Source organism: Xiphophorus couchianus, chromosome 23 (assembly GCF_001444195.1).
Source record: "Xiphophorus couchianus chromosome 23, X_couchianus-1.0, whole genome shotgun sequence".
Lineage (NCBI taxonomy): Eukaryota > Metazoa > Chordata > Actinopteri > Cyprinodontiformes > Poeciliidae > Xiphophorus > Xiphophorus couchianus.
The window spans coordinates 5690586-5712025 of record NC_040250.1 but is presented as its reverse complement, the minus strand read 5'-3'; the positions used below and the strand labels follow the sequence as shown (position 1 = coordinate 5712025).

The 21440-nt window shown below is 38.2% G+C and overlaps 1 protein-coding gene across 1 annotated transcript in view; it reads right to left on the bottom strand.

Annotated features, from left to right (window-relative positions):
* fat2 (FAT atypical cadherin 2) overlaps positions 1-21240 on the bottom strand; it is a 97880-nt gene extending 76640 nt beyond the window's left edge. Inside the window, exons 1-3 of the mRNA XM_028009662.1 lie at positions 21019-21240; positions 5518-8781; positions 1214-1525 (exon numbers count right to left, since the gene is read on the bottom strand). Of these exons, the coding sequence (XP_027865463.1) occupies positions 1214-1525; positions 5518-8752 (3547 nt within the window). The 5' untranslated portion in view covers positions 8753-8781; positions 21019-21240. The remainder of the gene's footprint in view (positions 1-1213; positions 1526-5517; positions 8782-21018) is intronic.
* Positions 21241-21440: the final 200 nt, after the last annotated feature.

Below are 21440 nucleotides of genomic sequence, written 5' to 3'. Positions count from 1 at the left end.
TACACTTTAGACAGCATTTTATAAGACTTCTACTCAGAGGTTAGAGTGAAAGGTTTAGTTTAGTAGCTTTTCCGCAGAGATTTTGGGTCAGATCCAATTAAATGATCTCAGACCAGACATGATGTCAGGAAATCCTCAGGATACAGAAATACACAGAAACACAATGAACGCTTTCAACCAAAAACACTCTATTCTGTTCTCGTATCTACAAGTAAGTGAATATCAAATACAGCTGCACTCAGACAAAAAAAGGCCTTTCCTGGTATGACACAGCGGGGCTGTTTCGACACCTACAGCTCGGCCTGTCTCCTTCTCAACACAACTGGCCTTCTCTTTCTGTAATCCCTCAGTATATTAGCCTTAGGGTGTGGACAAACAGCACAGCAGATAATAGGAGGAGGACAGGACTTGTTGTAACTTGTAATGTCAGAGCTCATGGTGCTCTCCTTCGCCTGAACATCAAAGTCCTCACCAGGTAATTGGGTTGTAACTGTCAAGAGTTTGTACAGATACTAAGGGTTTACTGCTACTTTTTTTTAAGATTTACTTCTCCATCAAAATCAGGAAGCAGTAAGTTTAGAAGAGACTGCCACTTTATTTGCTTCCAAGTTTTAATTTCAACTTTGCTCTCTGTGACACTCCTACCTGCACTGCTCAGACTTGTACAAACAGAAACTTTTCAACAGACCTTATAGTGAATAATACAACTCCTGCCAGTCTTTACAGGTCCCTGTAAAGACTAACCCCTGAATCAAAATGTGAAACTTGCCTTGGGGACGTGCTGAAACTGTGAGAGATGTCTTTTGAGCACAAAGCAAATTTTAGTAAAGGTGCAAATTATTCATAGAACAGGAGGCCTATATTTTTGCTTAAACTGCATGTGCAATACATAGATAGCAAATTGAAATATGATGCATTTACACCCTTCATACCACAGTGGAGGTAAACTTAATTATGGAGTTAAACATAAAACTATCTATCCGACAATTAAAACTTGGCTTAATTGTCAAACTTGGGCGATGAACCCAAACAGAGCGGGCAAAGAATGCTTGTTTTTCTGCTTGAAAAAGAAAAAAAAGTTGTATTGGCCTGGTCAAGACCTTAACATACCTATGGAAAAGACCTGCTATCTAATAAGACAATAAGAAAACAACCCCTAAGAAAACAATGATTGTACAAGAAGCTGCATATATTTTCTTTGAATTGTTTTTACCTGTTTTTGGATCCACGTCAAAATATGTCTTGTGAGATTCCTGCATCTGATAGGAAAGCTTCCCCTCAGAGGACGTGTCCAAATCTGTGGCCAACACCTGGATAACTGAGGTCACTTTATCCAAGTTTTCCTGGACAGATGCAAAATACACCGGCCGGGAAAGCTCTGGAGCATTGTCGTTGACGTCCAGAACCTCCAGATAGACATGAGTCCAGGAGATCAGAGGCTCAGTTCCCAAATCTGTGGCGTAGACAGAGAGCCAGTAATGCTGTACCGTCTCTCGGTCCAGTGCTTCTGCTGTACGAATCACACCTGAAGAGCACAAAAAGATTGAAAACATTATAACCCGTTTTACGATAAATATTCTTTATTTGTCGTTCTTTTGGGAATAGGAGGGGAAGAGAACATTTATCACTCTGAGGTAACTAATTTGTACAAAACTGTTTACATAAAATTACTTAATTTAAACATCAGTCCATCAAAGGCCATATAAAGAACCATCGGTTTAAACTGACTCCACACAGGGTGAGAACAAAAAATGAAAAAAAAAAAAAAAAAAAAAAACAAAGAAAGAAAACAGGTAATTTTTCAGCACTGTTCCATCATGACAGAGAACTCCATTTACCCTGATTTCATCTGAACCCTAAGTGCAGCAGCAGGCTAATGGAATGCAGGGCCGATATGCTGCGGGCTCACCAGGTATCTTCCACATGTGAACACAATGATGGAAAAATACCTGAGGAAGCACTACCCTGTACGACAAGTTTATCAAAAACTCAGAAACAACATCAGGAAATGGATTGATGTAAAGATTCACTGTGTTTATAAACTTGCTAGATTGTACTGGCAATAATATGCAAATGGGATTCGGTGTTTGTGATTATACCTGACTTTGACCTTCAACTCAGTTGGTAGCAAATGCTGATAAATGTGTTTATGTTTCTCTGCTACATCAACTGTCACTAAAACATTCTCTCTGCAAGCTCTATTAAGATGCTTTTTAGAGATTTCAATCATATGACTTGAACTTTGTCAGAACAAGCAGCAACCTGGAGCTCAGCTTGCAAGTGGACTGTCTTATAATTTCACACCTTTCAGTGATTTGTGTCTGTTGATTTTTGAATGTGTAAAAATTACATATGACATGATAATGAATGGACAAGTGATGTTAACAAAATGTGAATCACTGAGTGTGGCAATTCCTGAGAATTTTCAACCAATTTTTAAATTTCATTGAAATGAATCTCTTTAACATTACTTCAGTAGCTGCCACATAAAGTACAAAATATTTGAATATAAATATCTGTAAGTATTAGTTAGTTTTATGCCACAGAATCAATAAAAACTGCCGCAAGTTGTATAGTGCTATGGAAACCATACAACTGGTAGGGATCTGACTGCATGGATTTTACTTGATTGAGAGATTAGTTTTCATCATCTTTTTAAAGTCAAAATAATAAACACAATATTTCAGTGTTGTATAAAGTACTGAAATCTCAGAGTCAAGTAAAAGTATAAGTACCTCTCCAAAATATGACTTTGGTAAAAGTCGAAGTCACTGACTGAAATGTTACTTGAGTTAAAGTCTTAAAGTATCTGAAACTTCTTGTACTTAAGTATGGAAATTACTGTAAAAATGGATGTACTCAAGTAATGTAATGAAAAGTACAAGTAAAAAGTAAAACGAAGCAAATGCAGTTTGAATGACATTTTTTATATTTTGGTAAACTTGTCAAATACACTTAAAATAATGTACCCAACCAAGTGCAGGCAAAATTAAACATGCTAATAGATATACCTGCAGGCATCATTTAGTTAAGAAAATTAGGTGCTTTACCTATAGCACAAGGTTAACTTAACCTGCTTTACAACTGAACCAGCTTCTTAGTAAACCCTCCAGGACAGAAAATACAAAGTTTTTGTAAGCCTTAAGTTTTCCCTTCAAGTAAGGTCAGTGCTGAAAATGAGAAAAATAAATAGTACAGAAAATGCGGCCAACATGAAGAAAAAGAGCTGTTACGGTTACTCTACTTCACAAATCAGTGAATCAGTCAATCCTACAGTCAGTAGGTGGTGCACACAATTGGTCATTATGCAAAAGAAAAAAAGAATTGGGAGGGAAATGCAGCTTATTGGCATCTGTAAACCTGGTTTTGAACTTGCATGCCTTTCCTATATTCGTTAAATTTAGTCTAAATTGCTATCGCTATGGCTTCTGTCCCCCTTGAACAGAGGAGTCTAGGTAGCCTGCTACAGTCAACATTAAGCCTAAGCTAAATACACCACGTGTGGAACTGAAACAATGCCAAACAAAGTTCATTTATGGTCAACGTTTCACAATACAGTAGTGCCTAGTGACCAAGCTATAGTTACTGAAACAGGAGGATTATAACCATTTCATAAGAAGTTACCTCGATGTGTTTCTTCAAGTTGGACGGGGAGTTTTTGTAAGATAGAATTTCCATGTGACTGCTACTGATTGCGAGACTTGCTTTGTGTTTAATGGGAGAAGCGAAACAGGTGTATCGTAATTAAAAGTAAAGAAATCAAGAAATGGCAAAAAATGTGGAATGAAGATAAGAAAGGAAGAAGATTATATGAAGTACAAAAGTCAGTTCGAATTCGAAGCATTAATGAACGAAACAGAAGAGAAGAAATAATAATTAGTAGATTAAGAGTAGGTCATACCTACTTAAATGACATGCTTTATAAAATAGGGAAGAAAAATAATGATAAATGTGAGAGATGTGGAGAGAAAGAAAATGTAGAACACATATTGATGAACTGTAAGTCAAATGAACTCGAAAGGGAAGAATTAAAGAGAATAGTTAGAAATATAGGGCATGAATGGAATCTTAAAGGTATATTAGGAAATGAATGAAACATAACAGATATTCACAAATTAAGGAAAGCATTGTTTATTTATCTTAAGAATACAAAATTAAAAAATAGAATTTAATAGATATGAAGTAATGCTTCTACACACTCATGTACAGTAGGTGGCGGTATGCACCTTAAAGTTGCTTGTGATCCGCCATAATAGAAAAGAAGAAGAAGAAGAAGTATCCTATTGGTGGTGATGAACAAGCCCAGGCAAGCAGGCTACAGACTTTGTTCGGTAGCCTACTTGCTAATCAGTAGGTGGGGTCAAAACACTTTGTTTCTCTCTCTCGCTTTTTTGTAACGAGTAACTAAACCACACATTGAAAATGTATCGGAGTAAAAGTACGCAATTAAGTTCGGAAATATAGTGAAGTAAAAGTGAAAGTCATCAAAAATTTTTATACTCCAGGAAAGTATGAAGTACTCCAAAATATACTTAAGTAAAGTAGTGAAGTATTTTTACTTCGTTACTATACAACACTGCAATATTTAGCATTTTCTGATGCCCCTTCTTGCTCTTCAATGAAGAGGTTGTTTTTAACCATTACACTGACCTTCACTACAAAGAAGAAATCCTGACAAAATTAATATAAAATTACCGGATAAAATTGATAGGTCAACAAAGCACATTAAAAAATACTCTTCCATCACACTGTATTAAGGTGACACAGTTGTATTGTGTACATCATAAACACAGCTGCTAAGTGAACAACTGCCAAAGAAAACAATAGATGCTGGCTAGACTTCTCATAGTTGAAGAAAAAAAGCAATATAATTATTGAAGATGAAAACATTGGATGACTGTGTAGTTGGGTTTGATTCTAATCATACAGTGACCTAAAGGGTTAATTTAATTGACTAGTTAATCTCTAACTATTTTTAATTTACATGCATATGCCAGTTGTGATGTTTATGTTGCATTTTTTCATTGCTTTTAAGTAGTTTTTTCTTTTATCCTGTCTTGCAGACATGGATTATACTGTAGCATTATGTGGCATCAAACTGCAGGACTTTTGTCTAATTTAGTGTTATTAACGTCCCACTAACTTTAAATATCATCACCTTCCTAAAATAATGACCTAAGTCATTTTTGTCTCATGTGATTTTGGAAAAAAATATGAAAACATTTTTTAAAAATGCCTTTTGGGAAAAAATGACTTAGGCCATTGTTTTAGGAATGTAACAATGTGGATAACATCTGGTTGAAGTAACTATTTATAAATATATTGGATTTTCTTATCAATGTGATCTTTGTAAGGCATTCATAGTATAAATGCTTCAGGACATTGCATTTTAAAAATCAACTTGACAAAAGTAGAGTGTTTCTTGTTACTCTATAATACAATTTAACCCCAAACTCAAAATGTATTTAAAATTGAAACATTTTATTAAAACAGTGGAAGAAAGCTGAATTTATTTACCTGTTTCTTCATCAATAGAGAAAACTCCAAGCCCAGAGCCATCACTGATATGGTATCTGACCACTGCATCTCGACCCACATCTTTGTCTGAAGCCGAGATCATTACCACGGATGTCCCCACTGCTGCATCCTCCATCACTGCCGCTTCATACACAAACTCTGTGAACTCTGGTTTGTGGAGGTTTTCATTGACATCCAGAACTTCAATTTCCACAAAACAGGATGATGACAATGAGCGAGGGAGGCCGTGGTCCACGGCTTGAACTGTGAGATTGTAAGCTGGTCGCCTCTCAAAGTCTAGCTCACGTTCCAGGGTCAAAGTTCCAGTAGAGGAGTCAAGATGAAAGATCCCACTCTCTGTGCTCATTAGTCTGTATGTCACGAGACCTCCACTACCTAGGTCTAGGTCTACTGTCTCCACCCAGACAAGCAGAGTTCCCACAGGAACATCTTCTGCAACTTTTATATGATAGACCTTTGGCACAAATTTAGGTGTGTTGTCATTTATATCCTCCAAAATCACCACCAGGTTAGTGGTAGAGAACAACTGAGGACCAAGTCTGGCTTGATCTGTGGCTCTGATCCAGAGGTCATGTCTGGGAGAGTACTCTCGATCCAATGGACCCATCACAATCACCTCTCCGGTCAGTTCATCAACTCTGAACGTGTCAGTCGGAGTCAGGAAGGAGTATAGGACATTTCCATTCAAATCTGTGTCAACGTCCACTGCTCTGGCTCTGAAGATAACAGAGTCTTTCTCAGCATTTTCAGGTACTCGAATCACATATCTGGGCTGATCAAAAACAGGAGGGTTGTCATTGACATCTACTACGTTTACAGCGAGGAATTTCCAGGCAGATGTTTGTGGTGTTCCCAAGTCATAAACTGTAATGTTCAGAATGTAGAACTCTTTGGTCTCTCTATCCAGGGGGCAAGCTAAACAAAGTTCTCCAGAAAACGTGTTAATAGCAAAACACCCATCTTCATTCCCTGTTGATATTGCATACACAAGCATACTGTTATAGCCAGAGTCCATGTCTGTGGCCTTGAACTGGAGAATGGTTGAATTAAGTGTATAGTTCTCAGGAACATCAATAGAACTGGGAATGCTCTTAGCAATTTTGGGAGAATGTCTGTTAGTGATATGGATATCTGAGAAAGACTCTTCTTCTTGGTTGATTAAAACTGGCTTTATTGACTCTATTAGTTTATCAGTCATCTGTTTAAAAATGCCTGTTTCCAAGCAGCTCACTGTTGCATTCTCACCTTTGTTTGTGACAGTTACTCTTACAACTGAAACTTCAGAGTGATGCTTTCCATCTGTAGCAACAACTCTCAGGGTAAATGAGCCCTCCTGTGGGGGAATTTGCTTTGTAAGAAAGATTGAACCAGAAATGGAATCAATGCCAAAGATTTGGGCCTCGTTCCCTGATTCTATTATGTACTGGAGCTGCTGCAACTCATCTAAATCAATGGCCGAAATCTCAGCAAGTATGTGTCCCACTGTTAAATCAAGCGGTATTGTGATGTTGCAGCCGACTCTTTCAAACAGAGGGATGTTATCATTCAAGTTGTTCAGGGTTATTGTCACAGGGCATTCGCTGACCTGACTGAAGGGGCTGCCACTGTCCGAAGCCCAGACTCTTAGGTGATACCATCGTTTCATAAGTTCATAGTCTAGGTGTTCAGAGGTTGAGATAATGCCTGTAAATGAATCTATAGTGAAAGGTAAAGGTCCAGAACTTGCAATAGAGTAGGTAACAAAGCCATTTTTACCTTCATCAATATCTGAAGCAGCAACTTTTAGAACACTGCTGCCAACAGGCATGTTTTCATCCACTGTAGCCTGATATGACGTTTGTCTGAACTGAGGATTGTTATCATTCTCATCAGCAATCTTGACCACAATATGAGTCTCTGCTTCACCATGATTGGCCACCACATCAAATTCATAGCGATTTTTCCTCTCATAGTCCAATTTCTCTGCAGTTATGATAATCCCAGTTTTGGGATGGATTTTAAAATTCAAGCTGTCTGGATTGTTTTTGATGCTGAATGTGACATTTTGATAAAGTGAAGTGACAGAAACTTTAATCACATGAGTTTTAGGAGGGGAAAACTCACTTAAGGTGACAATATAGGTGTCCTCTAGAAATGTTAAGGGCCAATAAGGACCTGCTGGAATGTGAATTTTTGTAATTGGAGACAGAAAGCTTGGAGAGCTCCTATCTTTAGCTTGAAGGGACAAATTCAACCCAAACGGACTTTGAGACCAAACAATCCTCTTTGTTGAAATCACTTGGAAGTCCATGCTTTGCACACCTGAAGGGATTATCTCAAAACATTGGTGAGGATCCCCATTTATGATATGAAGAGATTCCACAGGCTTGACTCCTGCTTCAACACGGACGCTGATATCTACATCTCCATCTGCAGACACTTTGGGTATTGGGGGAGGTGTGATGACTGGAAACTCCTTTGGCATCTTTTGTATGTTGACTGTGACACGAGCAGTGTTTCCAAATTTTTTAATGCCTGATATCTTTTTTGTTCTGTCCTCTGCTAATACTGTGAGGTCATATCTCTGCATCTGAGTGTGATTGAGCTTCTTGACAAGGGTGACCACGCCTGTGAATGGATCGACAGAAAATGGATGAGCTCTGCTTGTGAAGGAGTAAAAAAATTCAGCATTGGTTCCAATGTCAGCATCTGTTGCACTGACTTTGACCACACTTGTCTTGAGTGGAGTGTCTTCCCTTATATTCACATTGTACGATGCGGGATAGAAAAGTGGCTTTAAGTCGTTGGTGTCGAGCACGTGAATAAACACCTTTGTCTTAGCCTGTAATTCAAAAGTGCTTTCTGTTGCTTCCACTGTGAGAGTGTAGCTGTCTCTGACCTCCCTGTTCAACAGCGCTGAGTCACTGCTGCGAGTTTTGATCCTAAGGAAGCAGAAATCCCCCACTGATAGAGCCTCTGGTTGGAAAAAGTCTTCATCGTTACCTGCAACGATGTTATATTTGATGTCCCATAATAGGTCCGTCAGCGGAATACCCATCTTCACAGGGATGTCAACATATATCCGTGGGGCAGAGTTTTCATTGATAGTGGCATTGTAAAGATGGTGTGTGAAACTTAACAGAGAGGTGTCTTTTCCTTTTCCCATTACTCCATGACACTTTGCTACAAGGAGAATTGTCACTAAAGTGAAGAGTTTTGTTCTTGATATTGCCATCTTCAGTACCTCGTTGTCTGACCTCAGACCTGTGAGAAGGAAAAACAGGAGTATTAAAGGATGTATTAAACTTTAAATGAGGAACAAAAGAGGCTTTGAAGCTAAAACAATGGAGTCCTTTGCTCATGTTTGTATCGACTTGTTCATCTGCACATAATACACTTGTAGTCATAACTAATACCCACATTATTATGTATACATGGTACACAGCCACACAACAGCAGAGAGGAGGCCTGTGGCGTGTTTGACTCGTCCTAACTTGCCCATACAGGAAAAACTGTAAAACAACTAAAACAGAGCAGTGTTTCAGGGCCTTCAATCTGTTTCAGACAGGTGGCTTCTAGATCCCTTCCTCATAATTATTCCTTTGGAGAATGAGAACTAGAAAAAATAATTACGTGATTCTCTCTAAGCTTCTACTTTGGCAGAGGGACTTATTGTTCGATGACTTGGTGCCTTGCAGATGACAGCAGAGGGTTAAGCATGGATCTTAATTTAAATGACTGTACCAGTAACAGCTGACATGAGTCACCAAACTGCTGCATTCATATCATATTCGATGCAAGACTCTGAAATGTAATTTTTTAGATTTTTAAAATTGCATTGCCATTAACTACTGTGACATCTTAAGGTTGTTACAGAATCTACACTGCTCAAAAAAATAAAGGGAACACTTAAACAACACAATATAACTCCAAGTAAATCAAACTTCTGTGAAATCAAACTGTCCACTTAGGAAGCAACACTGATTGACAATCAATTTCACCTGCTGTTGTGCAAATGGAATAGACAACAGGTGAAAATTATTGGCAATTAGCAAGACACACTCAATAAAGGAGTGGTTCTGCAGTTGGGACCACAGACCACTTCTCAGTACTTATGCTGTCTGGCTGATGTTTTGGTCAGTTTTGAATGTTGGTGGTGCTTTCACACAACCCACACATGTGGCTCAGGTAGTGCAGCTCATCCAGGATGGCACATCAATGCGAGCTGTGGCAAGAAGGTTTGCTGTGTCTGTCAGCGTAGTGTCCAGAGGCTGGAGGCGCTACCAGGAGACAGGCCAGTACACCAGGAGACGTGGAGGAGGCCGTAGGAGGGCAACAACCCAGCAGCAGGACCGCTACCTCCGCCTTTGTGCAAGAAGGAACAGGAGGAGCATTGCCAGAGCCCTGCAAAATGACCTCCAGCAGGCCACAAATGTGCATGTGTCTGCACAAACGGTTAGAAACCGACTCCATGAGGATGGTATGAGGGCCCGACGTCCACAGATGGGGGTTGTGCTCACAGCCCAACACTGTGAAGGACGCTTGGCATTTGCCAGAGAACACCAGGATTGGCAAATTCGCCACTGGCGCCTTGTGCTCTTCACAGATGAAAGCAGGTTCACACTGAGCACATGTGACAGACGTGACAGAGTCTGGAGACGCCGTGGAGAGCGGTCTGCTGCCTGCAACATCCTTCAGCATGACCGGTTTGGCAGTGGGTCAGTAATGGTGTGGGGTGGCATTTCTTTGGAGGGCCGCACAGCCCTCCATTTGCTCACCAGAGGTAGCCTGACTGCCATTAGGTACCGAGATGAGATCCTCAGACCCCTTGTGAGACCATATGCTGGTGTGGTTGGCCCTGGGTTCCTCCTAATGCAGGACAATGCTAGACCTCATGTGGCTGGTGTGTGTCAGCAGTTCCTGCAAGATGAAGGCATTGAAGCTATGGACTGGCCAGCCCGTTCCCCAGACCTGAATCCGATTGAGCACATCTGGGACATCATGTCTCGCTCCATCCACCAATGTCACTTTGCACCACAGACTGTCCAGGAGTTGGCGGATGCTTTAGTCCAGGTCTGGGAGGAGATCCCTCAGGAGACCATCCGCCATCAGGAGCATGCCCAGGCGTTGTAGGGAGGTCATACAGGCACGTGGAGGCCACACACAATAATGAGCCTCATTTTGGCATGTTTTAAGGACATTACATTAAAGTTGGATCAGCGTGTAGTGTTATTTCACTTTAATTTTGTGTGTGGCTCCAAATCCAGGCCTCCATTGGTTAATAAATTTGATTTCCATTGATGATTTTTGTGTGATTTTGTTGTCAGCACATTCAACTTTGTACAGAACAAAGTATTCAATGAGAATATTTCTTTCATTCAGATCTAGGATGTGTTATTTGAGTGTTCCCTTTATTTTTTTGAGCAGTGTACTTTTTTGATTAGGTATTATCACGGCAAGATAACTTTTTTTTGTCAACAAATTAAAAGAAAGGATATGCATGAAGGACCAGAGAGGTACTGAAAAACTAACTTAGTAGTTTCACAAAAAAATACAAAAAATAACAAAACACCATAACAGCAGAACACCACATGAGCAGGAAAAAGTTAAGCTGTCAAAACATTAATTTTGTGAATTTACAAGGTTTTCTTCTATTATTTGCACACAATCAGTTAAAATGCAGAACAATACTTAGAGAAGATCAAAGATTTGCTGACATCAGAGGAATGAAACACAACTCCATGCATTGTATTCATGGTTAAAGAAAAAGCTACCCGACACCAGTCTAATATCACTGGAGCATCCAGTTATATGAATAAATGTGACGGAAGCAAGCAAAGAATGTTTACAAAAACCTGTGTCTTATTTTAAACCGACAATCCATGTGGGATCTGAAAACACTGCTCTGGTACACAATATGCTGAGCATGCAGGTGTTTGACTGGCGCTGGTGGTTTCAGTAATGGATTCCAGGTATGTGGGATTTTATCTCGAATCGTTTGGTGACAGGTATTCAGATTATAACCGTCAGGGTGCCACTTGGGTTTCAGCTTCTATCTAGAGAATCTTGAAAGCTTGGGGAAAATAGGGCATTTTAGATCTAGAGCAGAGAACTTTTTTCCAGATATTTTGTCTTTGCGTTACCATCACTAAGTGTCTTACTCGTAATTTATAATGTTTGCTTTTACATATGACATTGTGCTCCATTTCAATAAGGATTAACGGCATAAATATTCTATGTCATTAATTATACAGTATTGAGACTAAAATACTAAAGGTAACATATTTTGAAGTATGTAGTGTTGCAAAGCATATTAATTAAGGAAAAAATTACTGCATTTGGTAATAAACAGCACCATATTTGACAATAAACTAAACCTGATTCAAAACAAGTTTTGTAAAACCAGAATACATTATAAAATACTAAAGGTAGTTTTAATATTCATCTTGAAATTTGCATTATTTAGTGTGTATTGATAGACCTTCACAGAACAGTGATGATAGATGATATATTCATATATCTGTAAATCAACTTTAGATTTAAACTGTATTTTTGATGTACAAATAATGACCAATGGTTCTATACTTCTTGTAATTTAACTTGCCTGATGACAATGCAAGCCATTGAATGCTCTTTAGCAACACAATATCACACAACAGAAATACAAATATTTGTTCAGCTAAAGGTAAATCCTTTAATGAGCAACCAGAGGAGGGTGATTTAAGAAGGAGATGAAGATGGATTACTGTCTGACTACAAACACCGTTCTGTTCAAGTATAATGTACCTAATATCAAACATGTAATGAATTCAACAAATCAGCCCTGTTTGCTTTGTCATCCCTGGCTAATAGATGTTTACTCTGATAAACTGCAAAGGGGTTAGGTGTGTGGAAGCCGCCTAGACTGTTCAGAATCTTTCAAACCACATTGCTTGACAAAAACAAAACTATTCACTTTCTGTTCTCCTAGTTTTGAGCTTGTCAGCGACTTTCGCATCTTTTCATGTTTATTCCTAAAACCTTTCATCGAAAGATACAGCTCTGCAGGGTAGAGGCTTCAGGATGTTACTGTTGGTTCAACTCAAACAAACTAACACCTCCCTCCTTCTGTGTGCTCCAGCAGGTGACCTGCAGCCACATGTTTGGCTCCAGCTTGCTGGGTCACATTTCGACATCACCCCACATGCCTTCCAGCATAGACGGGGAACTGTTTTTGCAGCTTTTCTTCACCCCATCAACGATCTCTGTCTGTCAGTGAGAGCATGATTAGCTTGTACTTTCTGCTGTGTTGAAACCTACAACAAACTCACACACTGTTAAACAAGATGCAGGCGAGTTCTTTGAAGTTTAAAAGCATTTGTTCTGCCAAAAACGTTTGACATAGTGGATGACCACCAGTAGGTTCAATATTTTTAATTTTATCTTTCATATCATGTATAGAAAAAGACTCATTATAGATACACGTATGCTGGTAGCTCTTGCAATCGACCTCTATTTCTGTGCAGTTTTTGAAAATAAGGTATATTACGTAATTCTCAATTTTTAGGGAAAACATGAATTCACTGCAAGTGCAGCTTTCATAACGTACTGGATGTTATAAGAAGCATCAACAGCTTTGCAGATGACATTTGTCTATGATGTGAAATAAAACGACTCAAACAGTTACAGAAGCATGTATTATGACTTAAAATGCTGGAGGCTGATTAATATTCTGCTTCTAAATTCTGAGGTAGTCATGTGAACTAGACATTAAGACATTAATCGTGGGGTTACCATTTTATCTGTTATTCATGTGCGTGTTTTAGGAGGGAAGGAAGGATATTTATATAATACAAGTACGCAGAAGATGCATACTGAAGCAAATGGCCCTACATTGGTATACATTTTTATTTTCTATTTTTTGTTGACTTTTGTTGTTTCTTTAAGTTTTGATGTATTATTTTACTGGTTGTAATATTTGAGACTTCTATATACTTTTAAGTCTTAATCCTGGAAGTTTAGCCAGGGACAGAGATTGCAAATGAACTATTGCTAAAAACCTGTATACATTGCATTCACTTTATTAAGTGGTAATTTTGAATTTATTTGTCCTTGTTAGATGAACAAAAATAATGAAAATAATGAAATAATTTGAAGGGCAGAGGCTTCAGGACACATGGTATACAATTATCGCGGGCTATATTACATTACTTTAAGCATTCATTGATTTGTTTTTGACTAGGCCATGTCTTAACTTGGGCAATTTTTTGAACTGCATAAATGAGGAAAATCCTGTTACTTAGTCAAATTAATCAATGCACTTTTTCATTTCAAAAGTTGGCTTTTGTTTGCCTTGAGGTAAACAAAATTCTAAATTGAATATTAGAATTCAAATTTCTCTTGATGCATATGAAATGTTTAATGGCTGAGCCTCATCACCTGCATAGAGTTCATAAAAGTGCAGACTTAATCTTATCAGGTCCTTGTTAGAGAGCACTGGAACATTCCATCACTGTATGGCCATTCAGATGTTAGCCATTCAGATTATAGTTTGCTCCTGTCATGTCAGTCAAAATGAACTATACTTCCATCCATCCATCCATCCATTTTCCGTTCACCCTTGTCCCTAATGGGGTCGGGAGGGTTGCTGGTGCCCATCTCCAGCTACGTTCCGGGCGAGAGGCGGGGTACACCCTGGACAGGTCGCCAGCCTGTCGCAGGGCAACACAGAGACATACAGGACAAACAACCATGCACACACACACTCACACCTAGGGAGAATTTAGAGAAACCAATTGACCTGACAGTCATGTTTTTGGACTGTGGGAGGAAGCCGGAGTACCCGGAGAGAACCCACGCACGCACAGGGAGAACATGCAAACTCCATGCAGAAAGACCCCGGCCGGGAATCGAACCCAGGACCTTCTTGCTGCAAGGCAACAGTGCTACCAACTGCGCCACTGTGCAGCCCTGAATTTTCAGTACTAAATAAAAAAAACTTGTATGGCATTTTATAGTAGAATATATTGAACCCTTACCCTATATTGAAAAGGTATCCGTTTCCTGTGCGATGACAACCACTTTAATGAGATGAATCAAGCGTCTGCATGCCTGCAAGTCTGCCACTGAAAACCCAGAACTTTATGACAAAACTATAAGATGGGGGTAAAGGAGTTCCTACCTTAACCCTATCATTATCTCTGTCTGTGTTCTAAAGAAAAATTTAATATGTGTTGAAATAGTTGATGAATAAAAAACGTCATGGTCTTCCTTTTGTCCCTGAAAAACTATAAAGCATTATGATTTTTGCTGCTGCCTGTGCTGTGCAATGGTGTTTATCACATGAAGCTTGTTCCTGCTTTTTTCTGTAAAAAAAATGGAACGAAGTGATTACACCCCTGTCATTTAGAAGAAAGAAGAGACGAGGACTTGGCTCTAACACAATATATCAGTAATCACATCAAAAAGCTGCTTTGTATCAGGGTGTTTTAAAAAAATAAAAAAGGGAAGATAAAACAAGTCTGGTGCATATTTCTATAAAGTCAAATTGAGATTCATCTGTATATCTTATTTCAGTAAAACTCAACTATTATTTCTCAACTAAAAATATAATATATACAGTAACTCTATTTTTTTTATATATACAATACTATAGTTTGTATAGAAATGTGGTATTAGAAACTCCATTGATTTCGTGCTAAACCTTTGAAGGAAAGTACAGGATACATGCACACACTAAGATACAAGGTTGACTGAATAAGATTTTATCATAGCAGTTTCTTTTTCCTGATTTGCATGCCAGGTGTCTTCCAAATTTGCATGGCAGTTATTAAACCAGGATGAGTTACATTTTCACTACTGGTTGAAGATCATGTAGGGGACAGAGCAAACATGAAAAAGACGGTGCTTTGGTCAGATGAGTTCCTACAAAATCATCCGGAATGCTCCATCCCTACTATCAAACTTAGTAGTAGCTCAATGTGAGCATATGACACATTTTCATATTTTTATTTGTAAAAAGATGAACTGCTTGGACTGGATTTTTTTACGTGCCAGGAATTACTTTCTGTTTTCCTCTTTAGAAAATGACAGATTTGTTTTTATATGTTATCCCTCATTGTTTTTAGTGTAGTCATTAATGCGTCCTCTTCTGTATTTGCATGATTGTCAAGTCCAATTTCCGTTGTATCTATTATAAAAACAACACCTTTAGGCTTTACACTGGTACAATACCTGACAGTAATGAGTTTGTGATGGAATATTAGGCCATGAGGGATGAGGAGCATTCACTTGGTGTCAGTCTATTAACTGTTCACTTTTTTATCAAGATGAAAGAATAAAGCAACACTTTCTTTTGAATACAAAAGATGGGCAACGCTTTTCATCTCTGGTGGGAATCACAGAGAAAAATTACCCCAAACTGTCATTCTAGACAATTAGGTGTTACAGTGAGGATTAATGGCAGATGGTTCTAATCAAATTAGAAATTGTTAAAAAACAAATCATGCAGATCATCAACATTACAGGGCATGTTCAAGTTCCCTTGTGTCTACAAATGTGACACAAGGGAAGAGTGGTTAAGCTACAGCAAACATTAATGATACAAGGAAGAATTTCTAACCAAATGTTAAAACTGTTGTTCATTAAATATGTTGCTGATTTGAATCAAAATTCTAAAAATGTTCCAGTGTTGTAAAAAAAATAAACTTTTCTTCCGCTGTAAAGAACGTGTTATAATTTCTCTGAATTCCTACATGTAGGTTTAGATGCAAATTATCAGGGGCTAGTTAAACTCACTGCTTTCTTTGGAGTAGCTTGGGTCATTCCCAGCTGTGTGGGAGAGCCAGATTTAAATCTAACTACAGGTACCCATATTATGCAACATACTGTGCCATGAAAAAGTATTTTTCCTGTAATAAATTTAATTTTCCTTTTTGCTTAAATGGTTGCCAAAAAATTTAAACATTGAACAAAGATAACCATACTAAATCTATAAAGAACCTTCCAAATAATGAGTTTATAAAAGAGCTATCTAAAAAAGCCTGACCCTCTGGAAATATAATCGCTCCCCTTGGTAAATCATGAATCGGCTGAATGGCCCCATTTTTCTTTTGACAGCTATGTTCAACTTCATTAGCCAGGCCCAGGGCTTACTACTGGTAAACCTGTACAATCAAGAACTCAGATGAACAGAATTTACTTGGCTACTGATTCTGGTTTCTACAAGTTGCAAGTCAAAAATTTTATGTATCATGCTTAATTTCAGTGTCTGAAAGGTTTAAGGTTTAATAACTGTAATGCTGAATTTAAAACGCAGGTGAAGAGGCCATAACAATAATTTAGCCCACTTGTGACAAATACATGATTTATTCTTTATTCATGCTTATAAATACCTTTTAGCTTTCTTTTTTATCTAACAAAAGGCAGATTTAGTAATAAAGCTTATATGGATTTGGAATTTTTGATTATTACACCCAAATGTCTTGCATCAACCGGAATGCAGAATAACATCTAAAGCATCATAGGCTTCAATTTTCTCTCATAAAATCACTGTTCAGGATTAAACAATAAGCAAGAAACAACATAAAATGTGATAATATCAGGGACAAAATCACTGCTGACACCTTCCTTTGTTTCTCACATTTGCCAACAGTCACAATTATCGTAGTTCTGTGATAGTTTGAAGACTCTTTTCTGCTTCAGGGTCAAGAAGATTCATTGATGGAACCATGATCTCTACACTGGAAATGATTAGTTACAGTCAGCAGATCACAACCTCAGTTTTGAACACATTTGGGTTTGTAAAATGAGAGTGATGTGGAGCTTCATTGTCTATGACCTTAAAAAAGCCAATCATAGTTAAAAACCTTGCAATGTTGCTAAATCAGAAAGATTCTCACAAAGACGACTGGGCCAGAGTTCCTCCACAAACAATTTAAAGACTGATGGCTAGTTATTGCCAACAGTTGAAAGCAGTTGTTGGCACCAAGAGTTGCACAACCAGTTATTAGGTTTAGGGGGCAATTACTTTCTGACACAAGGCCAAGAAGTGAAATTTTCAATTGAAAACAGTGTTTTTTTACTCAGACTGGCAAGGTGTGATAATAAAAAAAATCTTCTAAAAATTATTGTAAATGAGCTAAAAGTAATTCAACAGTAATGATGATCCTAAACTGGTTGATTCAAGTAAATATTGGGATTATCCAGATTTTGTCCAGCATTCATGTTTTACTTCAGGAAGTTAATGTTTCAGCAAATCATTTTGGCTTTTTCAATTGTTTGGCTTAATGCTAATGAGTGCACATTAAACACTGTTCACGGCCATCATAGTGTGACTCAATTGGTTCAACTGAGTGTGTTGTTCTCTGCTATAATTATTGTAATTTTTGTGTTCCTAACGACTGTGGTTACTCCTAGTTGTACAATAATTTACCCATCAGGCATAAGATAATTGAAGGTACTGATGATTCTGTAAAAACAAACATACAATAATGCCTGATTATATAAGCACATAAAGAGGTCTCCCTTCTTCTAAACAACAAATAAAACTGTGTGATATTTGGGGGTTAGGGCTGGACAAGTTTATCTGTCTTGTTTTTTGAGAGAAATTCCTTCAAGCACTCTGTTCTCACTTAATTACTTTTTCCTGCATGATTCTTTTTAGTTCATGGCTCTGACCTCTGACTTCTGAGCAAATTACTCCAGTTGGCAGTAAGACTTATTTTCCTGTTGACTTTATCAAAAAGATGACATTGCAACCACTTTGAAGGTAAAATCTTAATGGTCAATTTTCCATCTCTGTTTTCCTTCAATTAAAAATTTGGGTCATGTTTTAAAGAAGTAAAAGATGTTTTTGTCTCCAAAACCATAAAAACTTAACCATATTGCATAACCTCAAAAGTACCACATTTTTTTCCTTTTTTTTTGTTTTACTTTCACAGTCAATGCCATTGTTGAAGTTCACTGAGATCAGACTTCTTGGATTAAGTTAGGGCGAGGTTATGATGCTAACCCCTGTCTGGAATTAGAGAGGGGCGTGTCATTCGCTTTACCTCTCTCACACCCACAGTAAGTAAGGCTTTAGCTTAAGCTTTGAGGTTGTACTGTAATAAGTCTCTGCTTTTCTGGTCCAAAAGCAGTTAACAAACAGCAGGAGCGTAAGGCTTCCAACCAACTCCTGAGCATCTTTACAACTCAATTTAATGTATTTGGTTTTCATATAAATATATTATTTTTTTAAGGTTTGAATGACTCTTATTTTGGACTTCATTGCCTTTGATTTTCTTCTGCTCTGATAAACTCTGCATAAAGGAGCCGCAGAATGTTACTGTCGACACAATATCTTATGAACTGTGAAATTGAAAATTTCAGGAAAATAGTCTAGGTAGGAAAAGCCTGCCAGGTGCTTCATCATGCTATCAGGATGGCTCAATAAAGTTTTGCAGGTCATACATCAAATCTGAGTCAAACAACCTGTGCAGAAACAAATATGACAAGGTTTAGCATTAACTCGGCTCTTTTATATGAAGCCTTAAGCATATCCTATCAATACAAACTCCAGAGATCAAATGTTTTGAGGACTAGAATAGCTATATTAAGCTCTTGGGTACACACAGTTTTATGAAATCCAAGGCATATGATTTTGAGGACTCTGATTTCTCAGAATTATGACATGCAATGACTCTCTTTTAGCAATAAGTTAACAAACAGTTACATTGTCCCTGAAATGCACACAAGCAGTGGAACATTAATAAATCACATAATTTATATAATATTATGGCTATTAAGTTTATAAAAATAGAGGACTCTTGGGGGGCCCCCTTGTTTAGTTTTGGGCACTAGATAAGTTAGAACATTATGATGATGGAAAATAATAAAAATAGTGATGGAATCATGAGTCAGTAGAAGTCTATCTAATGATTGCATTATGTTTTCTTAACACTGTGTTGTCCTACACACAGTGAAGAGTTGTTGGTCCACATGTCAAAAACAACTTAAGATTTGAATCTGGTCCTTAACCAATTACATTGATCCCAAAGTGGTGTCAGAAATGGATTAGTTTCAGATTGTCAGAGTGGACACCAAAACGGCTGGGCTGCAGGTTTGTGACATTTCTATCATGCCCAGACTAGAGTAGCATAAATAGAGGGTATCCTTTACGACAATACAATTTTATCTCTGTGTGAAACGGACTGCTGGCTACAGTGCTAGGTCATGTCAAGTGAAGGGTGAGGGGTTGAGTGGAAAGGTCGAGGATGTTCCTTTGAGTTAAACGGACCCCACACACAAATAAGCACCCACGCCCAGTCTTACAACGAAGGCCATAATTACAGAAAGGGTCAAGAAATGCCTCTGCAGGATTCCCAGTTAGCTTCCCTGTCATTCATTCAGATAATTTTGACAACAGGAGTTGAGCTGGTGTGGACAGGGTAGACAGGTCTAGTTTTAAACTACTGAGGTTTTCACGTGGCTGATTAAATATCTCCAGTTTAGACAGAAACACAGGTCAAAAGTCCAGCAGGTTCATCTGATGGTGCATCGTTCTTTTTACTGCTGGCAGCTTTGCTCATTCTTCACCCACATCTGGACTTTTTCTCAAAAAATCCCAACAACCACATTATCAGCCATCAACCAGTTTTAGTTTTCCCTTAAAATCACCTGTGAGGCTAGTAGAAAACTCTTGCCCAGATCATGCTGTGATTTGAGCAAGTTAGTTGTAATATTTCAACAATTGTAAAAAAAAAATAATATAAAATTCCATAAGTGAGACTATAACCATGAGCAACTTATCTAAACTAAATAAAAACTGTGATTTATTCTTCAAAAGGCTAAACAAAGCAACATCTGGAATTTCTTACAAAAGATGTTTTAACAAAAAGAGCAATTGGTATCAGGAACATCATTTGTCGTTATTAAAGTACTGAGTTGACCATATTTCGAAGGTCATCTGATTGTCCACTCATCACACACACACCTCTGTTAATGTGTGTATACAATGCAAGCAGACCTTGCAGGAAAGTGACAGAAGCCAGAGAATACACTTTCACCTCAAGACCAAACCAACTTCTGAACTGAAAAAAAGGTTCATCTTCTCTTGTCGCTGCAAAGGATTTGTGCACATGCTCCAATCTGATTGAGCAATTCAGTTTCTCACATAGTGAACCAAGTGAAAGTTGAAAAATGAAAAGCAAGGAGGAAGACGTTTTAGATGAGTGGAACTGCGTGCACTGACTTGCATAAAATATGTCAGAGCTCTTTACTGTTCTCATGCAAATGTCAGGTTTAAAGTCCATATTGTTCATGGAGTCACCTAAACAAATAATTCACTGTGATCTTAAAAAACATCTTCAAGAGAAACCAACATGTTCGGTTGAGTAACATTTAAAAAGTTTTGCTTCAGTTGTAAAGCACCTTTACTGTTTATACCTCCTCCAGAAGGGTGTTTAGTATTACATTACAACTAAATAGCAGTGGCTTTCTTCATAATAAACAGTGTGAATTGGAGTGTAGCAGTAAACTTACCTGAGGTCCAGTTAGGCGACTGTTCCAGGAATACTTTCTCCCTTGCAAACGCTTCAGGAACTTAAAGAAAACTCTGAAGGCATTGTGATAACCAGCATACTCCCACAGAGCTATTCTGTGCAGTCCATTGAGAAAAAGAAATACACTCATGTGAAGTTGTTCAAGTTGGTGTTAGCTCCTTCAAAGTTGCCGCAGAGCTACTAAGACACTAAGACATCTCAAAACCTCCTTCAGGATCTCCATCCACTCCACCCACTTTTGACTGTCCCTCCTCTCACACCCTCACATACACACACGCACACACACGCGCTCCATGTGCCCAGATTGTGGGCCTCCCGCTTTTCTTGCCTGTGGGCTCAGGCCTTTGGGCCAAAGCCAAAGCTTCTGTGGATGTGTACATACTAGCGCCTGTGCATGTGTGT